Consider the following 12,260-nt stretch of genomic DNA (forward strand, 5'->3'; position numbering starts at 1 on the left):
TCTTTTTGGGATTATCACATTGCCGAAACGAATCCAAAGGATTTGCAGCAGCATTTTAGGCCTCATTTTGTCAATACCACAACTCATACGACGAACTGGGCGGATTTTGCTCGCAATAGCCCTATGTTTTCACCCGCAAAATCTGCGGGCACTTTTTAGAAATGTTTACAATGCTATACTGTCTCTTCCACTTTTGTTACGACGACTTGGTAAAGCTTTACTGACAGTTGCCTCGTGGTTTCATCCCCGAAATCTCCGGAAACTTTGTAAGAGTATTTACAATGCAGTACTGTCACTACCACAACGTTTACGACAAGTAGGCACAGCTTTATTGAGCTTGGCCTTGTTGTGCCATCCCCGAAATATTCGGAAACTTTCTCCAAGAGTCTTGTTAAATAATACCAGACACACGTTAAAGGCGCTCCGAAAGAGGTGTCATCCAGAAAATATACGAAAGTGTTCTTTAAGACAGCGTTGTCTTAGGGTTGTGGTCAAAATGGCTGTATACACGGTGGGGATTAGTTGTTGTTTGTGTATACTTACGGTGATCCTGGTTGAGGAAGTCAGAGCAGAGGGACTGAGGAGTCTCAGACTAGTGGAGTTTGACGCCAGAATTTTCCAAACTGCCGTACCCAGTGTCCGCAGGGTTGTCATTGTGGAAGAGCATCATGAAGGTATGTACCCTAACTGAGGTAAACTGACAAGAGACCGTATTTTACCGCCTAGGCGTGACCAACATAACACTGTCGTCACTGCTGTGGTTTGACTTTCTGTACTGCAAGTGTAAGATATACATATCTGTGCATTGTGTACCCCGAGTCAGTACACAGTACTACTACTACAAAGGAAGCTGTTTATATATGGTAGCTGGTTATATATGGTAGCTTCAAAGTGTGCATGGAATGAGCAAGTCATTCTACTGACAAAATCAGTAAAACCAGGAAAGTAAATAGTAATAAAGAATACGCACGGCCAATCGGTAGAATGGTATTGGGCAGCAGCGGAAGTATTGTTCTTAAATCGTAATGTATACTGAGTGACAATGTTTATACAGGTATAAATAAAAGTAAGAAATAGGTCAGGTGAGGAAGGTATAGCTATTATATCAACATTTTACGTTTTCCGAAAACAAACACGGGTCTGTGGCGTTGCACATTTATAAATATATGTATACGTGTCGACAATGACAGCTGCTTACAGGAAGGAGAAAGTGTAGCAGCTTTATAAATACAAGTATCTGTGTATGTCGACAATGACACCGGCTTTCTGTAAGGAGAAAGTGTAGCGGCTTTATAAATATACGTATATGTGTCAGCAATGGCACCGGTTGTCTTAGTTTCTCTAAACCAGACGGTCCTAACCTACCCGTACCCTTTCGATTTTCGGTCTGTCGAAATACCTATCACATTCGTATACAGGTGGACAGTGATGTAATCAGGGTTGGCCAATGAACGCTCCGTACAAGAAAAAAGCCTTCGCGGAATACTACAAATTTTCATTGGTTGAAGTGGGGGTGTGGTGTCTTCATTAATAGGGCCTATTCTTCATCAAGCAAGAACTGGCAAATGTAAGACGTCCACCGAAGAACACGAATGCAAGGAAGTTAGCAGAGAAGCTGAGGCCCTTGTTTGTCAGAAAGGGCAATTCCTCTAACTTAAAGTAACAGGTTGTAGTACTGGAGTAGAACTGGCTGAAACATTTTCTTTCTCCGCCGTGGGAGCGATAGCTCTAAATCTCTTCTTAATGCGGGGAGATGGACTTCCTACGACCATTGGAGCCACTCTCTGTTTGTTCGTTTCCCACTGCTCTATAACGGCTACGTTTCTCTGCATAAGGAGAGTAAGGCTTTCCGTAAGGAGAAAGTAGCAGCTTTACAAATACACGTATCTGTATGTGTCGACAATGACACCGGCTTTCTGTAAGGAGAAAATGTAGCAGCTTTACAAATACATGTATACGTGTCGACAATGACACCGGCTTTCTGTAAGGAGAAAGTGTAGCGGCTTTACAAATACATTTATATGCTTCGTTAATGGCACCGGCTTTCTGTAAGGAGAAAGTGTAGAAGCTTTACAAATACATGTATCTGTGTATGTCGACAATGACACCCGCTTTCTGTAAGGAGAAAGTATAGCAGCTTTATAAATACACGTATATATTTCGACAATGACGCAGACTTTCTGTAAGGAGAAAGTATAGCGGTTTATAAATACACGTATATATTTCGACAATGACACAGGCTTTCTTTAAGGAGAAATTGTACCAGCTTTATAAATACACGTATATATTTCGACAACGACACAGGCTTTCTTTAAGGAGAGGTGTAGGGGCCTTATAAATACACGTATATATTTCGATAATGACACCGGCTTTCTGTAAAGAGAAAGTGTAGCAGCTTTATAAATACATGTATACCTGTCGACAATGCCATCAGCTTGGTACAAGGAGACAATATACATGTAGTAGCTTGATAAATGTACTGGCTATAAGGAGACAATGTAGCATCTTGATCGGTAATGAGTCCGGCATTTTACCAAGACACGTCGTCATGATACGAGATAAATGTTGCCGTTAAAAGCAAACCGAACATTCAAAATCGAACAAGAAACACCATACTCCTTACAGCGCATGTATCGCTCTCTATTTTTGGCTTTACATCAGTAGACAAGCTTGACCTTTGGAACCTGTGAGAAGCACGTGGACTTGTTTAGGCTTAGCCTCATCACATGTATTCTCCCGTGGAACTATTTAATCAGCATTTATCAATAAACTTTGTTTTGGTTAGAATCATGATGTGCAAACTCTAGATAAAGAGAATGCATGTGTATAAAGTATTGTTAGAATCAAAGGTTGAGACGGATTGTTTGTGTTTTCTGACACTTCCTGCCTCATCACCGTGACCTCAGTTTCGTTCAAGATTTCTGTGCAAAATTTGCAAATGGTGGCAGTGATGCAAAACGAATGGTAGAGAGCGACGCATGCGCTGTAAGGAGTATGAAGGAATCCTTCACAAACACATCCGGTTTGCCATAGCAGTGCCTTATCTTAAAACTATCTTCTGATGTCTTGTGAAATCTGAGCGCTTGCTTGATTTGTTGGATTCATATAAAAACAGTGATATATGACATGTATATTTGCTTTTTGAGTTCTCTTTGGTTAGACTTATTGGAGTGTATCTTAGGAAACACGTGTCAGTAAGCAATAAAGCATGAACACACGCCTGCTGTCGGAGCTCTGTCTATATGAACAGACTTTTTCATGTATCTGAGGGCGTAAAGTCATAGTCATTGATTTATGTATGCGCACAAAGTAGCATTTTTAAAAAGCAATTGCTTAAATGCCATGATTAAACGTCGGCGAGTTTTTTTATCCTTACTGTTTCCCTTCTGAATCTACACATTTGAACAATTAAGTTATTTAGAAATGATAGTTAAGATTCACCAAATCTGGCATTCTTACACTGTTAATTACACTACATATGCTCAGCTTTACAACTATATTTTTGTTTGAGACCAATGTACAGATAAGCCATGTATATATATATTCTTTCCTCAGTGTTGAAATACTGGTACGAAGCCGCCCAAGACGGTATCATTCCAGAAGAAGGCTTGACCTTGGTAAGTGGATTTTGTTTTTGGTAACCAACATTTGAACAAGGTTGACTTTTAGATGGTAGAAAATGTCTTGACAGTTTTATGGACAGGGGAACTGCTCTCACAATGAATGGGTTGTTGTCTGGCAAATGAGAAGGTCACCTATACCTCACATGCAAGGATTTATATCAAATAAGTTTTGTACATGCATTGTGCAAGGCCTGTTCCCAAAAAGTAATGTTTTCTCGAGAAAGTTTTAAAGACACTTTAAATCCTTTGCTGGGAGCAGATTTGATCGGGATAACCCGCATTTGTAAACGTGCGCATACAGAAATGTCAAAATATTGAACATTATCTTTGCTGCTAAAGTTTATATTCTCATATGTAGAGAAGGGAGGGGCATTTATGAGCAGTCATCCCGCACTCAATAACAGCAGCGTTGTATTGTGAGGATAAGTTTGTAAAGTATGGTGCGTGTCCTGGTTCTAACCTAGTCAGCCGTTACCACTTGACTAAAGCAGCATTTCATATTAGTACCGCCTATGGACTTCAATCACATGTACACTCAATGGTCACTGCACTGGTTGCCACGGACAAGGAGTTGCATAGGACAAACATAAACAAAGTACTTGGCTTGTGGCACATAGCAATGATGGAACATGTTTTGACCAAAGTCTCGACAGCGGCGTGAAGTAGAGTGAGTGAGTGAGTGCTTGGGGTTTAACGTCGTACTCAACAATTTTTCAGTCATATGACGACGAGCGTGAAGTAGACCTCTCTGAACAAATCGCCTCAGATGTAAGGAGAAAAATCATGCTAGTGCTTTAATCTTCAGCGGCAATTTCAAAAACAAAACATTGACAAGATAAGATAAGTATTAAATAATCAGTGATAAATTACCATACATGCTTATCTCACCCATATGTAAAGGAACGGAGCGCTTGCAAAAACGAACAAGATTAAACTTGCACACACTCCATGTTTACCTATATAAACATCTAGTCGGGGGCCTCCGTGGCTCAGTCGGTTAGCGCGCTAGCGCAGCGTAATGACTCAGGAGTCTCTCACCAATGCGGTCGCTGTGAGTTCAAGTTCAGCTCCTCTCCGGCCGTAAGTGGGAAGGTCTGCCAGCAACCTGCGGATGGTCGTGGGTTTCTCCCGGGCTCTGCCCAGTTTCCTCCCACCATAATGCTGGCCGCCGTCGTATAAGTGAAATATTCTTGAGTACGGCGTAAAAACACCAATGAAATAAATAAATAAATAAACATCTAGTCCCTCACGACATCTAAAAGATGGTAACTCGTGTGGTCTAAACCTTGATATCTGATCACGTCTAAGAAATGGTACCCCAGGACGTCCAAGAAATGGTACCTCATGCACCACGTCCTAGAAATGATACCTCATACACGACGTCCTAGAAATGGTATATCATGCACGACGTCCTAGAAATGGTACCTCATGCACGACGTCCTGGAAATGGTACCTCACGACGTCTAGCACCTCACGACTTACAGGTTCTTCTGAGAAATAGTTTCATGTCGTCCATTATATCATGTGACTTCATGGAGTGAATGGCCAAAGAATACGTCAGAGCTTAGGACGCGCAATCAGATAGCAACGTGTTCGATTGGATAAACTTCTCTAGATGGCTGCCTGGACACACACCAGCCATTTGTATTGTCATTTTGCTCTACAGGTTATTCGGTAAAATCTCATTAAAATAATAAAGTATGATACTTTTTGGAAAACTTGAGTATGCTGATTTCGATTGAAATATGTTTTAGCCAGGTGCTGTCTTGTGCTTTAAAACATGGCAGGCCTATATAATGATGTCTATTCTCCACGAACATGTCTAAGCGTGGACATGACCTTCAAACTGAAATTCCAAGTTGTAGTAAACTGTGCAGCACTCAGTTTGGACATGTGCAGTATTGTCTTACATTTCAGGATCTTAGGGTAAACATACCATTAAAAGTCTTCCGTCACCCACCAATGTGCTCTAACACGCTCACAAAAACCGGCCAACTATGCTGATTGCACCCTGAACGAAAAGGGAATTGAAGTCAATTACAAGCACGCTAATGTAGCCTATATGGAATACTAACCGATGCATTAACACCAAAACAGAACAAAATACAACAATTACAGTATATGATAAGTATAATTATTGTTACATGAATATAATAGTTGTCACAATCTACTCAACATGAATGTGGTTTGAACAAATCATGTTACCTGAAGTGCAGAAGACAAATGGGGAAACACATATGTGCGATTTGACTTATTCATAAAATAAATGTACTATAGTATGATAAAATATCTCAGGCAAACATCTATCTAAATGTTTCTCTGTTTCTCGCGAAAGCGGTGTACTGGTATTTATTAGTATTTACAAGATGACATGGATGATATAACATAAACATAAACATGGAAGCCGTTTGAATGTTCAGATACTGTATAGTGATTACATACTGTATGGTGATTACACACAGTATAGTGATTACACACTGTATAGTGATTACACACTGTATAGTGATCACATTCTGTATAGTGATTACACCCTGTATAGTGATTACACATTGTATAATGATTACATTCTGTATAGTGATTACATTCTGTATAGTGATTACACACTGTATAATGATTACATTCTGTATAGTGATTACACACAGTATAGTGATTACACACTGTATAGTTATTACATTCTGTATAGTGATTACACACTGTATAGTGATTACATACTGTATAGTGATTACACACAGTATAGTGATTACACACTGTATAGTGATTACATTCTGTATAGTGATTACACACTGTATAGTGATTACATTCTGTATAGTGATTACACACTGTATAGTGATTACACACTGTATAATGATTACACACAGTATAGTGATTACACACAGTATAGTGATTACATTCTGTATAGTGATTACACACTGCATAGTAATTACATACTGTATAGTGATTACACACTGTATAGTGATTACATACTGTATAGTGATTACGTACTGTATAGTGATTATATACTGTATAGTGATTACACACTGTATAGTGATTACACACAGTATAGTGATTACACACTGTATAGTGATTACACACTGTATAGTAATTACATACTGTATAGTGATTACACACAGTATAGTGATTACACACTGTATAGTGATTACATTCTGTATAGTGATTACACACTGTATAGTGATTATATACTGTATAGTGATTACACACTGTATAGTGATTACATACTGTATAGTGAAATATTCACAGTAAATGATGAACTAGAAGAATTTTTACATGACTGCTCTAGGCTAAGAGGCTTAGCATGGGAATGGAATAGGAAATGGCTGTTTATATCAAGATAGAATAGTGATGCCGTACCTTAGAAATACAAGTTCGTGTAATGTCCCATTAAACCCACGTGGTTACAGTATATATACGATCTAAGACTAAGCAATGGTTATGAAGAGAAAGCCGATGTAAAGGGCGTTTATAGATACATAAGCGCCATGTGATGCATTTCAGTCATTGTGCATTATGTCTTGAAATGTGTGAATAGTGATTCAAGACAGAGGTATAAAAATTAATGTCTGCAATTTCTTCTTTCACGAAATAACAATTAATAGGTAACCCTGGTTGTGAACTGTTAGCCATCATCTTAGTCTCGCAGAGCTTCCCACTTCCCACTGTGATAGACTAAACACTCAGCCATCAAGTCCACGCTTTTTATTGATTTATGAGTTTATGAGACAAATTCACTTAGCCTTCGGACAAAGGTCTTGTTGGTCTACATTGTAAAACAACGCGCTTAAAGGCAGCCAGTAAGCCAATCAGAGTACATTTTCGTCAGTGTCTTTAGCCTTTGCGCAATGCTGTTGTTTATTTTAAACTCCTGAATGAGCGGTTTCCTACAAGAATGTATGCCGTGATCCGGAAAATGCGAAAATATAATGCTATTCGCATTAACTTTCATTTTGAGGATGTTGATACTTTAACGATAAATTCGCATAATGTCTATTATATATATATATATATATATATATATATATATATATATATATATATATATATATATATGAATATTCGTGGCTCCCTTGTCTGTTACAGTTACGCTTTGACAGTCATTCAGGTGTGTCCCCGCTGGCTCACATGGACAAGACGTTTCCTTTGTTCCACTGGCCAACTAGACTGGAGGAACTACATCACATGATTCAGGAGAGTGATGACTTCGTCATGGTACGCCATATTATCATTACGTTCATTATCTGTATATATCATTATTATATAATTCTAGAATGTGTTCAGATTGTGAAAGGTGTAGTGAAAATATTTCATAATCTTCTTCTTTCCTTGTCCAGGAAACCACAACAAATATATGTATATGTGACATATACGCAGAATACCGCAGAATGACGGTTTTGAACGACATCCCAAACATGTAATGGGTTCAGTGAAGCACAGACAGACTGAAATATAAGGTTAACAACAAGGCTGCGATGATTATGTCCTTGACAACATGCTTTGCCAAATTTTTGTTGTGCATGATCGTGCAGAAAACAAATAATCTGATTCACTCTGATTAATGTAAAATTGAAATGGATGAAAGCTGTAATTCTATAAGTTTAAATCTAAGAAATATAACTGTGACATAAGTGCTTATTTTGATATTAATTGGTATAATAAGTGACCTACACATGTACAAACATTTATGATGCATGCATTATATAGGGCTAAGCATTCTAACGTAGCTTTCTCAGTATGAAAACGGTTGGACGTCAGCTATATTTGGGTGAACGGTGCGTGGACGTTTGTTCCAACAAATGTAAGTGGATAAAGATGTCCAAAAAATGGCTCAATCAAACGAAAAGTTATGAAAGAATTTCAATTTTCTTTCAGGCGGCTGCTTTGACAAAATTATTCAAGAGATACGTGTGGGTCTGGCCTTCATGGAATGCCAAGAACTACGCCAGCATTTCTGGATATGAGGCTTATGTCGTGCACATAGGCTGGACAAATCGCTTTTCTGCGGAGGACAAGCGTGAATATAGAGAGATCTGTGGCTGTCTGATGAATGACAAGCGTAACGAGTGTCGCATGAGAGATTACCGAAACCCTAAGAATTCCAGCTTCGGTCTCAGTATTACACAAGAAGAATGCAATGTAGTTCACCGCGGGATTTTGGAGGTTGTGCGCGATGATGTGGCACAGGAAAAGTTGGAAACCGAAATCGACTGGTTAAAACCAGACGAACCATTGCTATTAGATATTGATGCCGACTTTTACGGGTCGTCCAGTCCCGAGGTAGAACTAAGGGAAGTCGGTGTGACGAAGCAATTCGTCCATAATATAAGTCTCGTGGTTGGACGCATTGTTTGTGCGCGCTCTGCGCAACAAGAGACGGCTGCTGATAGGCTGTTCGGAAACTTGATCAACACAGCCCAGCGGTATAGACACTGCATGTTCCGGGCGTGCCCAGATTCCATGAATTTCGTGCAGCTAACACAAACTGCTTTGACTCTGGTCACCGACATGGAATCCGAATCCGATTATTACGGCATGTTTTGTACACACAACAAGCGTAAACTTCAAGCTTTACTGGAAATCCTTTTGAAACTCTTACTGCAGCTGACGTCGCAGCAATTGCACCGACTAAGATGGGTTGGTTTCTGTTTGCAGACCTCTACCAAATCCTTTGATTACAAGCCTTACGACATTTTCCGTGTTTGCACAGGAAAAACTGGCCGTCACGACTACCCGTCGGTGACGTACCACGCACCCAGCAAGGGAGAAGTGATTAACCAAACCGCTCTGTTGCAGGACATTCTGTATGATGGCGTGATCGCTCCCAAATTTGTAACGATATCTCGCTCAGTACGGGAAGGCTTCGCGCCGAGGAAACATATTTCGCTTATTGAGAGCCATGTGCTTGCCACCGTGTTTCAGGTAGTGAACAAAAACAACTCAGCTGTGCATTACGACAAAGAATTGTTTTGGGGAGTACACGGCTGGGAGCTCCGAGATAAGCTAGTCAATACCGCCGGGCCAATATGGAACAACGTTGTCCTGTGAGCAATGTACACCCCTATTCGTCTTGAATATTATTTACTAGTATTGAAAGTTTTGTTCCCCATCTGATTAAGGTGGGGTTCTGACAGTTCCACCTTCTTCATGTGTGACCAAGACTAGAGTGCAAATCATCTGTACTAGAACCATTTTCTAAGGTAATATGTATACGGACCCAAATCCGTCCACCCTACATATGTGTGATGTAAACTGGCAAATGCATGACAACAGGACCAAATGTAATACGATAAGAGTCGACAAAAATGTGAACAACCATCTGCACTGTATAATACATATACAACTACTCACTGTGGCTATACCTATAAGAAGATATAACAAATCAAGGGAAGGATCGGTTTCTATTGTATTAACATGATGTCTGGGTCGGTTATATCTGTGGTATACATATGATAGCTCGCACCGATCGATTTGTGCCAAGAGTTTGGACAAAGCTGAGCAGCTATACGCTGTTCTGCAAGGCATGCAGTATATTATGTGAGTGGTAGAGGTATACTTTGTACGTTCATCACACAGACTGTGGTGCTTCATGAATGACACACCTTGTATGAACAACCTCCCTTCTACTACTATATGGGAGACGACAATCGCGAAAATTTAAAGGAACATTCTTCTTATATGATTTGGATAACTTATGAATTCGCTTCACCTATATGAACGATGCGGCGACAGTGCTTTACCACAACAGTCTGTTTTGTGAATATCAGCGACACGTGGCTTGTGGGCAACCTTATACCCTCTACCACTAGAAGAACAATTATGAAAATGTAATGAAACCTTGTGCAATAAGATCCTCGCTCGGCTCTCATTTCCGTGTATTAAGTACAGACTTATGACTGTGCATTTCTCAGATTCGCTCGGATTCATTGTGACGCTTGGAAGTTTTTCATTACCCCACATGCAATGGGGTATACATACAGTGTGCTGTTTCAACTGTCTTGTACACCATCCACTCTTGAGGCTCAGATGGAGGATTGTGACGTTTTACAGCCAAGGCTTACTTGAACAACAATTCACACCCATGCTTGACAGTGCACGTAATTTTACAATCTTTACCAGAAACAGACATAACCTGCTCTCTATACAAGTATCAAGGAGCTTTGGTTGGTCAAATTCGTCCTTTACTTTTTGAAATATTTCACATTTTAGTACATGAGAATAAATTGCGAAATGCACCAGTGGAGTGCTGAGACATACAGCAGGTATGTTCAATTAAGCCTCTGTCAGCTTTACCGTTTTAGCTGGCCTTGCATCCTGGACAAGTAAACTGTTAGACAACCTTTAAACCTTACAATAAATTTTAATTAACATTCACTGAGATGCATGATTCATTTATGTATATTTATATACAACAAATGCAGCACTACAGGTCTGTGATACATGTATATATATACGCGGCTATACCTATACGTCACTTTGTACACTAAATGGTGACCCATATGAACCCGTTATTCACTATACCGTCCATATACTGTTTTGTATTTATATGCCGTCCATCCACTGTATTTTATTACGCCCACTTGACAAGCCGATCGCCTTAACTTGTCTGGTTTAAAGTAAAATATAGATGACTCATATATAATGTGTCGTTAAACTTTTATGTCAATTTGTAGGTCAGGCTGTTATGTGTTGGAAGTCCATCCACGTTCCTAAACTTATAGAGTTTCCCGAGATATATTACTGAAAGACTACATGTATCACTAGGTTTGGTGTTGTATGCATATAGTATGTGCTAAAATTACATTTTTGTAGAAACATATAAAATCAAGAAACCAAGGATTGACGCCATATATGTAGTCTATATGTGTTTGAGTCTGTAAATGACGTGTATGTGTATCTATTTTCATGTATCCAGACTTATTAGTTCTTATTGATATGTCATTGATAGCTTAGGCTAAGCACTGTTCCTGTGTTTCGGTTTGACGTAAATGGGGTAAACTGTATTGCCGAATGAGTATAATTTTAATAAGCAGTTGACTCATGCATGATAGGGTGCATGCATATATAAGAAGACGTAACATTGGGTACACAGGAAAACGTCCTGATCGGCGTATAATAAGGGAATTTGTCATGAATACAGAAAGGTGTCCGTGACAGTACAAGGTCAGTGAATTCAGTAGAGGGCGTGTCCTTGTTAGATTGAGGCGTTGTCCCGTTATATAGGCCTTTATGGCTGTGGCCTGTGAATTCTGCGTAACATGAAGAAACTTGCACGTCCCGCCTTATACCATTAATGTGACGGCCCGATTCAAATCACACACCCCCCAGCCGTTTTTAGTGACGATTGTTCGCATTGACAGCGCTGTAAATCGATGGGCACTTGCTTGTAAATATATATAGTGGCGCGGAGTTGTCGCGTAGAAGAGTCCATATTTTCAAAAAAGCCAAAAATATCTGTTGTAAGGACTTTACAGTAGCGTGAATCCCAGAGAAGAAGCTAACGGCACCCCAACACTGTTCATTCACACACGCTATCGTTCTGCGCCTAATACACCTACATCGCCGTTTGCATCTCCATTTTACTCATATAGTTAACATGTATGTATAGCATTATACCGTCACGGTAAACGGCATAAATGGATAAATGAA

General features: G+C 39.6%; 1 protein-coding gene across 1 annotated transcript; it reads left to right on the top strand.

Moving 5' to 3' along the window:
- Nucleotides 1-7: 7 nt before the first annotated feature.
- On the top strand, nt 8-11,923 carry LOC135481769 (uncharacterized). Its single transcript, XM_064761457.1, has 4 exons — nt 8-674; nt 3,556-3,617; nt 7,698-7,826; nt 8,487-11,923. Exons 1-4 carry the CDS (start codon nt 497-499, stop codon nt 9,657-9,659), a joined length of 1,542 nt encoding a protein of 513 aa, XP_064617527.1. The 5' UTR covers nt 8-496; the 3' UTR covers nt 9,660-11,923.
- Nucleotides 11,924-12,260: the final 337 nt, after the last annotated feature.

The sequence above is a fragment of the Liolophura sinensis genome, chromosome 1, assembly GCF_032854445.1.
Source record: "Liolophura sinensis isolate JHLJ2023 chromosome 1, CUHK_Ljap_v2, whole genome shotgun sequence".
Classification (NCBI taxonomy): Eukaryota; Metazoa; Mollusca; class Polyplacophora; order Chitonida; family Chitonidae; genus Liolophura; species Liolophura sinensis.

Coding starts and splice junctions, on each gene's coding strand:
- LOC135481769 (XM_064761457.1), top strand. CDS start 497: ATGGCTGTATACACGGTGGGGATTAGTTGTTGTTTGTGTATACTTACG. Junction 675..3,555: donor TGTGGAAGAGCATCATGAAG/GTATGTACCCTA, acceptor TTCTTTCCTCAG/TGTTGAAATACTGGTACGAA. Junction 7,827..8,486: donor AGAGTGATGACTTCGTCATG/GTACGCCATATT, acceptor ATTTTCTTTCAG/GCGGCTGCTTTGACAAAATT.